At 48.1% G+C, this 11,462-nt stretch overlaps 1 protein-coding gene across 2 annotated transcripts in view; it reads left to right on the top strand.

Moving 5' to 3' along the window:
* Positions 1-208: 208 nt before the first annotated feature.
* Positions 209-11,462, top strand: part of NUP155 (nucleoporin 155) — a 36,437-nt gene continuing 25,183 nt past the window's right edge. The window contains exons 1-11 of one of the 2 annotated variants that reach the window (XM_078883915.1): positions 209-424; positions 2,486-2,656; positions 3,069-3,200; positions 3,763-3,859; positions 4,727-4,797; positions 5,797-5,889; positions 6,435-6,592; positions 7,834-7,939; positions 8,774-8,939; positions 9,686-9,783; positions 11,265-11,417. In XM_078883915.1, the coding sequence (XP_078740041.1) occupies positions 2,494-2,656; positions 3,069-3,200; positions 3,763-3,859; positions 4,727-4,797; positions 5,797-5,889; positions 6,435-6,592; positions 7,834-7,939; positions 8,774-8,939; positions 9,686-9,783; positions 11,265-11,417 (1,237 nt within the window). In that variant the 5' untranslated portion in view covers positions 209-424; positions 2,486-2,493. Of the gene's footprint in view, positions 529-2,485; positions 2,657-3,068; positions 3,201-3,762; positions 3,860-4,726; positions 4,798-5,796; positions 5,890-6,434; positions 6,593-7,833; positions 7,940-8,773; positions 8,940-9,685; positions 9,784-11,264; positions 11,418-11,462 lie in introns of both variants that reach the window. The other variant, XM_078883907.1, reaches the window with a different exon arrangement.

The following is an 11,462-nucleotide window of genomic DNA, read 5'->3' as shown; positions in this document are numbered from 1 at the left end:
GTATTGACTCCTGCAGTTACGAAATCCTCAAATTATGATTGATAATAGTAATAATAAAAAATCGCACTTTATTTACAAACCGTACTCGGCGGCCACCGTCGACCGGGGGGTGGGGGCAAACCCCTCGCGCGGTTCCCGCCAAAACGTCACGCGGGTCGGCGGTGGTGGGTGGGGGCTAAAGCCGCGTGGTTGAAATGCGCCGCCGTGATTGGCCGAGGGCGATTTCCTTCGCCAGCCAATGGGAGGCAGCGAGGGGGCTCGGGTGCTGTGGGCAATTTCGAATGGCGCCATTGAGGGGAAATTGAATCAACTAAAAACTAATTTAAACTTTTATTCGCAAGTTTGGTACGTTTAATAACCAACAACAAAAAACGAGAGAGTATTAACACACAAATTAAGCGCGGCCACGCGTCTCGCAATAAAGGTACAGCTTTAATATTTTGAAATTAACGAGTGTTGGATAATTTTAAAGGCCTTGTTGGGATAGAGGCCTGGTGGGTCCTGTGTCATCGCGTGAGTGCTGCACTGGTAAAACAACTTTTGTTTTTTACAAACGTTTACAATGTTTTCTTTTTCAGATACATATTTACCTCAAAAATGTTATTTTTGTGAAGCGTTCGTGTGTCCGTGACAAAAAACCACCCGCTGGAATCTGGGACGCTAAGCAGTTCGAGTCAGATAGCGCTCGGATGGGCAACTCGTGCGGGGCGCGTTTAGGATACTCTGTCATTGTACTGCACCTCATCGTCTGTTGTACTGCACTTCTGTGGTTACACGTCTATTTGTGCCACCCCCATCCCCTTATCTTCACCAACCCGCACTGACCAGCGTGAACAATGTGTCAAATAACCCACCGTAAGCGGCTCTTCAACCAGCAGTGGATTGAGATCGATACATCTCAAATTGGAGTTCTCTATTCTCTTAGGTTTTTTATGTTTTTTCGGTAAAGTCACGTAGGTAAAAAATAAATAATAGAAATAAAATTGTAAATAGTGATTTAAATAGTGATTTGTAATTTTATTTCTATTTTTATTATTTATTTTTACCTACCTGACTTTACCGAAAAAACCTAACAGTATGAATCCTTGCAGTCACGAAAGCTTCAAATCTCAATTTGGAGCTCTCTCTGAGCAGTGCGCCACCTTGACGGAACGTCACGTGGAAGAAGGCACTGCAGACCTACTACAGAGCCTCCTTCAGCTGCCTCTCATCCACGTTCATGTGCACCGTCTCGCATGCACTGCCATTATTTTTTAACAAGTCCTTGTACATATTGTAGCGTCATTCGTGTTAATTGCATCCCGCGAGTGTTTTGTCACATTTCAATCCGAAAAGAAATGTTTATCTTTCGATTTAAAGCTTTCGTGACTGCAGGGATTCATCTTCTTGGTTCGTTCGGTAAAGTCACGTAGAAGGGAAATAATAAAATAATATTATTAAAACGTAATAAAATTCTCACGACGTTTCGGCCACAACGCAAGCAACCGTCCTCAGGTGAAGAACAGGGCTGTCGGAAAGACAGCGTCCGAATGCACCTTAGTCAAGGCGCTCTCTAACCCAGCTTAAATATACGTTGCCAAGCTTGGTGGTGTTCATTCAGACGCTGTCTTTCCGACAGACCTGTTCTTCACCTGAGGACGGTTGCTTGCGTTGTGGCCGAAACGTTGTGATAATTTAATTGTTTTATATTTATTATTTTATTATTTCCCTTCTACGTGACTTTACCGAAAGAACCAATAAATGTTTATCGTTCGCAAAAGCTGAAAATGCGTATAGAAACACACTTTGGGTTACCCAACGTGCACGCGATTGTTTCAAACTACACGTTAAAGACCCTGTGATATCACAATTCGCATTTAGCACGCAAGAGTTGAGGTCAGTTTCGTATTGTACACTGATCCCATGTTTACGCTTCCCGTCTTCATATATAATCTTATGAAAGTAGATGTGTGTGTTCATTCGTACTGATAGTAACATAATCTGAGTAGAGTGGTGGTACATTGGAATCCCGTCAGTGGCGAACATCAGTGGTGAGTGGTGAGATGTTAACTACCTCACCTGGTATACAGGACGTCGTGGGTTCGATCCCGACCCTGACGATGCCTGCTGTATATTTGGAGTTTGCGTGTCTCTCTCCCCGTGGTTCGCGTGGATTTTTCTCCGGGTTCCCTGGTTTTCCCCTCTACATTTAGAATCAATGTGCGTTTAGAGGATTTGGCTGATATTCACGTGATAAGCCACTTACCTGAGCTATCATTTGTGGTCGGGTAGCTTCTGAAAAGAGCTGTATAGTGGGCCTTGCCTAGTAAAATAAAAATAGTAAAAGATAGAACCGATCCTGCCCTCCACCCATCAACACTGACCAGCGTGGTAAAGTACGGTCAAACAATTTCCCAGGACCAACCATGGCATTGGGAGGCCTGAGAATGAATGAATGGCTGCAATTGATTGAGTAGCATAATCCACGATGTCATTGCGTTGGCAGGTGTTGTCATGGCAGCGTCGGCCTTGGCTTTTGGCGGTGCGATGATGGTGCCAGCGGGCGGCTCGTCCGTGGCGGTGGCGCTGGCAGCGGCGGCTCGGCACGTGGAGCGAAAGCTGATGGAGGAGCGACTCTATCCTGAGCTCTCGGAACAGCTGGGGGTGCCCAACCACAGTGCGTTTGGCCCAGTGCGGTCACATGGGACACAGAGAGCACAAACAGTTCATCATACATACCTACACAATGGTTCTTGTTTTATCCAACTCGAAAAGTCCAATTAGGTTTGATTTGTTTGTTTTTTCTCTAGCACTGCAGTTTCTCCAAACACAATTTCAGTTGATTTGTCTAAACACACCTCTCATGAATGTGACTTTCTTGGATAAGTAAATTGCATTCGTATTAAAAATTATGTTCAGTGGGGTCCTGCATAGGAAGTTTGACCACTCCTACCTTGTAACAAGGCGACAGCACTCAGAAACCCCATTGCCTGGATACTGAGAACTTCTGCGGCATCTGTCACGTGACTCGATCCTCGGTGTCCCCCCCCCATCCCATCACCCCCTGCCCTCTCCTGCGCGTGCAACAGCAATGGCCACGGTGTCGGGAATGAACGAGTTGGACTACCCGTCCCAGGTGCCAGGCGCCATGCTCCATCCACCGGAGGTTGGCGCCATCAAGAGGGTTCCACTTCCGCCCGAGCTCGTGGAACAGTTTGGCCGTATCCTTACGCCGCGAAAGTGTAGTCCCGCGTCTCGGTTTGCGTTGAGGGGGGTTGGTGGTGTGGAAGGGTTAAGCGTTTAATAATTCGCATAAAATAATGAGGTACATAATTTCCTAACTTTGTACGATGAATGGTTTATGCTGTTTTTTTGGGGGGGAAACTTGCAGTTTGCATTTATTTATTCAATCATTTTTCTCTGCCAAAAATTTTCAGCGTAGTGTCTATCAACTTAATTATTTGCTCCAGATTTGTTAGAATCGACGTGTCTTTACTCAAGGGAGTGCTCCACAGTGCTCATGGAATATTAAGAACAAAATATGAAAATATGAGTTTCTAAAACTCAATCTGTACACGCTGTATGCCAGACACCTATCTGCTACATTGCCGACATCCACACACACTACTTCAGCCAAACCTTGCAGGTCCCGGGGGGTTGTACATATTCAATGTACGCATCGCGTGATTCCGTGCATGTATCACGAGCGTAAAATTAGCTTCGTAATTGATAAAATATAAGTCCATGCCTCCTGTGTTCTCCTTAATGCACCTAATGGAATAGACATGCAGTGTAACTGCATGCTGGGAGTGTTCCCTGAACTGGGCCGTGCCTGGCTAACCATCGACAATGACATCTTCATGTGGAACTACGACGATGGGTGAGGCGCACTGGGAAACGGATCACTTGACATAACATAGTAACTTAACTTCATACTCTCATCCCTTATACTTTCTTTACCCTTGCCTACACATCCTCATACCTTCCACCAGGTGTGAGGAGTAAGCTTTTAGGATACACACCTGGCAGCCTGTGGGCCAGACGCAATCCACAAGTAACCTCTCCCTGTTTTAAAGCAACGTTTTCATAATTATCTTTTTGAAGACTGATGTCCATAGTTGTGTATTCTCCCGATCCTAAAACACTTTAAAAAAAATTATGCAGCCCTCGAAGGCTTTGACGCTTAATTTTACATGTGAAGGGAGTATGTTTTGTTAATTACATTATACACAACGACAGTCATAGTTGTGTTGTATCATGTACCAAAGCTTTGGGTGCATATTACATTCCAGAGCCTCTTGTAATCTTGAGAATGTTTTATATATTAAAATGATTGGACATTTGCTTAAAGCACGTAGACTTTTACGAACAATATTATCCATAATAAATGTGTCATTAAACCCGCCACCGCCTGATACAGGCAATTCGTAAGGTTTGTCACGAAAAAAAAGTGCCAATAAGTGACTAGTTCAGCAAACCGGTGTGGTGGAGAGTAAACTAATTGGCACGTTTTGTTTATGTAACAAACCTCACTAATTGGCTGTGTCGGGTGGTGGTGGGTTTAACAACACATTAATATACATGCGATCTAACCCCAAAAACCTGAACACTGGTCCCTCGGTGAACAGTGACATTGGTTAATAACGTTAGCATTTTCGTGGAACGGATGAACAAAAGCGTTACCCGAGGGACTACTGTATGATTGCATCTCTGCTGCCGTTAATGTGCGTGTCTTGTTTGTTCCCAGCGGTGACCTTGCTTACTACGATGGCATGAGCGAAGCCATCCTCTGCGTTGGGCTCGTCAGGCCCAAGCCAGGTGAGCACTATGGCAATGGGAAAAAAATGATTTCACGGCCCCTCGTAACTGGTTCATATGATTCCAAGAACACAGGATGAGATGTTACTATCCTTTGTGCAAGCACTTCCAAGAGTTCATGAACAGTGAGCCTGGTGAAATTTGGGGAGCGCATCGTCAGTAGTGAACCTTTGGTTCCTAGGGTGTTTCGGCCTTTCACACTATACACCCTCCCCAAAGGCGGCCAGCGACAGGGTGATCAATCCTATGCTTGCGTCCCATTCCCAATTAGTCATAGGAGTTGCCTTGTTGTTGATAGCCAACATCCCCAGGGGCCTCGCTTGCACAATCAAATCTTTAGCAGTTTATTTTACATCCTATTAAACAGTGTCCATTCTTAACACTTGTTGCCGCTCGATAGCAATGTGGTGCTGTGGAGAGTGCGAATGTGCCGATGTTGATCATGTTCATAAGATTACGGTAGCAGAGGTGGTGTGATGGTGGTGGTGACGCTGGGTGGTGCGATGATGTGATGCCGATGGTGGCGCGTTAACGGCGGTGACGTAGCCTAGCGGTATGGCGTTCACTGCTGGTTTTGTTGCAGCGGTTCACGGTTGGAATCCAGTGGCCACCCTGATTGTTCCTGTGGGTGTACTAATCGTGATAATGTACACTGCTTCACAGTGAATGTTTAAATATCCTCTGACGTCATTGGCAAGAGTAGGCCGTTGTGTGCCAACGTCGCAGTATACATTTTCCAGATTCGAAAAATACCTGCAAATTACTCGTGTGGAACGATACAAAGCGATCATCGCTATCTACCGGCAGACTTTTGCAAATGAGACTGCTGGTCTCTCTGGGTTCTCACCTGGTTCCACAAAATATAAAAATGTACTAAGCTAATATGGTAATGCTGCTGGACACCATGTTGGTGCTGTAGACAATGCTGCTCCAGTGACTGTGGCATGACAGCCCGGCGCTGTGTTGCCACCTGTAACGCCGTCCTTCTGCATGATGCAGGCATCTTCCAGCCGCACGTGCGCTACCTGCTGGTGCTGGCGACGCCCGTGGAGATCGTCGTGCTTGGCATGTGCGCACCATCGGGAGCCCCAGGTGAAGTAAAACTCGTGGCTGAACGAGTGAGCGAGTGAGTGGTCTGTGTCCCACACCCCAACATGTCAAGTGCCTGTCTCCATAGGTGAAACGCTCTGTGTGTGCATGTGTGTGCTTGCGTGCGTATGGAGAGTGGTAGTGTAGCGGCTAGCGCGCTGCGCTACGAACCCAGAAAAGTGGGTTCGATTCCCGCTCACGGCCAACACCAGTGACGATTATCTGTGGGCCTCCCCTTGGTCGACTCAGCCTGAGTACCATGTATGGTATGTAAACATCGCCACTGGTGAGACAACGGCGGCGGGGCGTGGTGCTTGCCACCCACCCTCGCGTGTGCTGTTCCGGACTTGATAGGTGCTGCTCGCTAACAGCACTTGCCCCAACAGTCTGTTAAGGCTATACGGGGATCTTTGAATGCGTGCGTGCTTGCCACTATGGGGAGTGATGGTACAGTGGTTAGGCCTTGCCGCCAGCAGCGGCAGGAGGCACCGGTAATCGTGGTGTCTGTTTCGCAAAATAACTGTTGGTTGATGGTGTGCCCACCGCAGGTGATGGGGGAGCGGAGGGCGAGGGGCTGCTGCTGCTGCCTGAGCCCATCTACTCGTTGCCCACGGACAACACGTACTTCCAGGCGGTGTGCGGCACTACGACGGGCCGCGTCTTCCTGGCGGCGCGCGACGGATGCCTCTACGAGCTCGACTACCAGGTGCCCCACCACCAGACGCGTGCACGCTGCCCCCCACCGTGCGCTGGTCTAAAACTAACTAACTCATGGTTACTTTGATGTAAAGTGCAGTCTCCCAACTATTATCCACGAGGTCTTTCTGGCCTGTTAATGTGCTCTGAAGAAGGGCCATTGCTGGAAATGTTGCCTGTTATATAAATATTTTTTTCCTTGGCCATTGGGGCGTTATCGTTTCCTCCAGCGATATCTCCCTGCAGCTCCCTTTCCACTTCGACGTCGGCTTTCTTTGAGACAAATTTCATCCTGTTCAGTGACATAAAACAGGTGTTAAGTTGTTCAAACAACAAATTGATACTTTTAGCAAGCAATGAAATCGGCATTAACATTGTGGTGAACATGCAAACAAACATGACAAAGACAGTGCACATATCAGAGCATTTATAGCTCGGGTTGAGTAGTTATTTGGTGTTTGAACATCTTAACACCTGTTTTATTGCCAGAAAGGGTAAAACCTATTCTTTGATACTGGCAACAAAGGTCCCATGATATTTTACATCCCGTCAGATCGTGGTCTTACCTTGCGATCCTTTGTAGCCAGTCACTATTCTTTCCTGGTCACATGTCTGCAATATTGCAGTTTTCCTGCACTTGGTAGCCTTGCTTTTAAACCCTGGCATTATTTAAACCACCGGGGTGGAGGTTGGGGGAGGGCAACCTCCGTGCCGGATATGGACCGCAACTTAATTTCGCTCGGCCTGTGTCCACATGAAGCCTACTGCTTTGGAAAGGGCCGCACATATTTTTGTTCCATCACTGCAAGCACCTTTGGGCGCCACTGTGGCGAGACGTTAACTACCTCACCTGGTATGGAGGAGGTTGTGGGTTCTATCCCATCCCGTGAAGCATGTTGTGTATTTGGAGTTTGCATGTTCTCTCCGTGGTCGCTTGGATTTTCTCCGGGTCCTCCGGTTTTTCCGTCCACATTTAGAATCGATGTGCGTTTAGAAGATTTGGCTGCTATACAGTTCCACGTGATAAGCCACTTCGTTGAGCCATCATTTGTGTTGGCCAGGTCGCTTCTGAAAAATAGCTATTTCGCTCAGTAGGCCTTACCTGGTACAATAAAAAGAATAGTTCAGCTTTTAGTTACCTGGTCTAAACCGTGACCTAAACACCCGCCTTGGTCTAAGCCGTGCTTTCCTCTTGTGCGTGGTGGCTGGCGTTATGTGCGTGCTCTGCTCCTGTTGCCGTGGCCGGGATAGGCCGAGGCCGGCTGGTTCAGCCACCGTTGCAGGAAGATAAACCACTCCAAGAGCTTCCTGTGGGGACTCATGCCCTCGGTGCTGCAGTTTGGCTTCAGCGAAGAAGGTATTGGGCACACATACACGCACACACGTAACGCACACACACGCATTGGCTACACATATATAGCAGTCGCACACAAATACACAGCAGTCACTCGCACAGCAGTCTGCACGCACACAGCATTAAATTCAGAGTCCATACTCACACGTGCACATTAACCACCGCTACGGTAGTTCATACATTTACACGTTGGTCTATGCACATTATCCACACATGCACATTGGCCACACACACACACACGAAACAACGATACCCCATATAGCCTTAACAGATTATATATATAGAGGCCAGCACGGTACACGAGAGGGTGGGTGGCCAGCACCATACCCGGCCGCCTTTGTCTTCTGAGTGGGGATACTTTAACACTGCACCAGTTAGTCATTTGAGGTTGAATCGATCTCGGGGAGGCCCAGGACTGGTTTAGATAGTCGCCATTGGTGTTGGTCGTGAGTGGGAATCGAACTCAGGTCTCCGGGTTCGTAGTGTAGGGCACTTACCACTGCGCCAACGCTCCACCTTTGGTTTATACATATTCACACTTTCACTTTGGCCACACACACAGACATATACAACAGTCCCACATACACGGCATCTATACACACTCATACAGTGGTCTCGACACGGACACACATGACTCCACGCACACACTGGGTCCCAAACACTAACATTCCTTCCTGCACACAGCAGTTCACAGCACACTGTTCCACACGCATGAGCGCATACATACACACGCACACACGTGCCGCACACTATGGCGTACTCGCGCACAAGCGCAATAGGGCATGCACGCACGCGTATGTATTCTCTCTAAATGCCCACCCCCTAACACGTGCACAGACCCCGTGGTGCAGATCGCCGTGGATGACTCGCGGCACGTGCTCTACACACGCACGGAGCGCGGCTGTCTGCAGGTGTTCGACCTGGGCGCCGACGGGCACGGCATGACGCGCGTTGCCAGCCTCTCGCACAGCAGCATAGTCAACAATGCCGCGCACGTCGCCAGGTGTGAAGGGGTTGATGGATCGCGTGGAGTTTGGCGCTCGTGTGTGTGTGTGTTGTTGTCTTGGTGTCAACTACTGTGTCAAAGTAGGGGGCACAGCTGGTGCATCTGCCAGTCATCACAGTCGGTCAACCCATGGCACCTGGGTCTGTCCCGTGACCTGTTAGTGAGCCTTCGACACTTCACCTGGCTCAAAGTGCACCTGGCCTGGCACAGGCACCTGTGGTGACGTCACCGTCACTTAGTGGCGAATGGCAGGTATTGGTTGTCTATTTGGTACTCTCACCTTAACTGGCACTTCAGCAAGCGGTCAGCGTGCTGCACTACGACCCCATTGGACCCAAGTTCAAATCCCACTCACGTCCTACATTAGTGATACATATCTGAATTGATCCTGCGCCTCCCCGAGGTCAGCTCGGCATTAAGATTTGGTACCTGGTGCGCTGTGTAAATATCAGTACTGGGGAGATAAAGGCAGCTGGGAGTGGTGCTAGCCACACACCGCTCTCTCCTGTGTCATGCCGGCATGAATATCAACGCTGAATTAACATTGTGCCCAGTGTTCAGTTGGTCAGCATTTAAAAACGATTCAATCCACAGACTAAGACTTGACGAACATGTTGTCTAGCCAAGGGTGAAAATGACACACGCGAACTTAATGGCGACACTGGTGTGGAGAGAGTTGTCATACGCGGCTCTAGGAAAGAGGACTAGTGTGCTAACGGCACGATGTCCGCGTCGCTCTGCAGATCGGTCGACCGTTCCAACTTCAAACCCATCATCCACATCTCGGCCATCGAGAAGGCCGAGTCCCTCAACTGCCACCTGCTTGCCGTCACCCACACGGGTAAGCGGCTGCCGCAGGACTGCATGAGGAGCGGCGCACGGATTACCGCGGTTGTTACTGACCGTGGGGCGCCGTGGTGGTGACATGTTAACTACCTTGCCTGGTATACAGGAGGTCGTGGGTTCGATCCCAACCCTAATGCCTGTTGTATATTTAGAGTTTGCTTGTTCTCTCTCCTCTTGGTCACGTGGCTTTTTCTCTGGGTCTTCCGGTTTTTTTCCCTCCGCATTTAGAATCGTCATGTGTTTAGAGTATTTGGCTGCGATGAATTTCCACGTGATGATACGCCCACGTGGCTGCGCTATCATTTGGGGCCAGGTCGATTCTGAACAAGTATAACCCGTAAAAACATAGTTTTTCACTATAAATCCTTTATATGCGTGGCGGCTAGAGTCCTCTCGTCCTCTGGCTTGAGATGGCTGCCACCTATGGGTCAGATGATTGCATGGCAGCATTAAGCAATTGGTAATTAAATATAATATTTTTGTCCTAAAAAGTGTAAAATTTTGGAAAAAAATTTTCACGAACATTAATTGTCACGCACAACGATTCTGTGTGGAAAATGTCAGCTCGATTGGATCACGGGAAGTGGGTTAAAAAACGACCGAAAGATTTGCACGGTCGTAAGCAAGCAAGCAAGTGAACTTAATATAAAGGATTTAAAAATAGATGCATAGCTCAGTGGGCTTTTCCTGGTAAAATAGTTTAGGTTATTGTGTTTTTTAGAAGGGTTAATTGTTAATCGTTTAATGAATTTATACGCGAATCCATATTTTTGTAACGATTGAACCGATCGGAACCCATTATTACAGCCCATTGTCTTTTTACTGCCGGATATAGGCCTTAACACACTGTGGTCATGGGGCTTTTTTCACTGTACTCCTTGCTGGTCATTGCGGATTTGTGAGGTTGGTGAACTGGTCATAACTTATATTTTTGGGTCTTTCGGTCAAGTCACGTGAATAAAAAGTAATAGATCACGACGTTTCGATAGCAGCACAAGCAATCGTCTTCAGGTGAGAGATAGCTAGTCATAAGTTTTATTTCTTGAATGCGATTATCAATAATGCAAAAAAGGCAAGATAAGTGGTTTAGTAATATTTGTGTCTGTTCTGGGCTGCTTCTAGGCTGATACAGCCTTCAACGAGTAACTGGCATGGTGTGTAGACACAAGCACTGTGGGATTGGTTGTGACCATACCATCCCTTCCCCGTGTCTCTTACCGCCCTTAATTTAATGCCCAATCCATAAATATACGAAGGAAACATCACTGGCGATACGCTCCAGTGCTCCTGGTGCGGTTATCTGGCTTTGACCACCTAAATCTGAAATTGTAGTTGTTGCTCTGCATCTACATCAGCAGCCGTATGAAAGAAGAAGACCGGCCTTAATAGATGCTTGCCAAGAGCATTTGCGCGGACAGTCTACGGGCTGTACGGGAGATGGTTGTAAATTTGTCACCGTGTTACATCTTTCCCCAGGCGTGCGCCTCTACTTTGCCGTGCGGCCGTTCCACGCGACGCAGGACCGGCCCAGCGGCCTCTCGCTCGTCCACGTTCGCCTCCCGCCGGGTTTCTCTGCCAGCGCTGTGTCCCAGAGGCCGGCGCGCGTCCACAGAGCCCTCTACAGCCGCGGTGAGGAGGGATTTGGACGCGGCCAGGAGTTGGTTCGTAGTTAAG

This window comes from Lampetra fluviatilis, chromosome 3 (assembly GCF_964198595.1).
Source record: "Lampetra fluviatilis chromosome 3, kcLamFluv1.1, whole genome shotgun sequence".
NCBI classification, from domain to species: Eukaryota; Metazoa; Chordata; class Hyperoartia; order Petromyzontiformes; family Petromyzontidae; genus Lampetra; species Lampetra fluviatilis.
The sequence above is the reverse complement of the archived record's forward strand: the minus strand, read 5'-3'. Positions and strand labels throughout refer to the sequence as shown.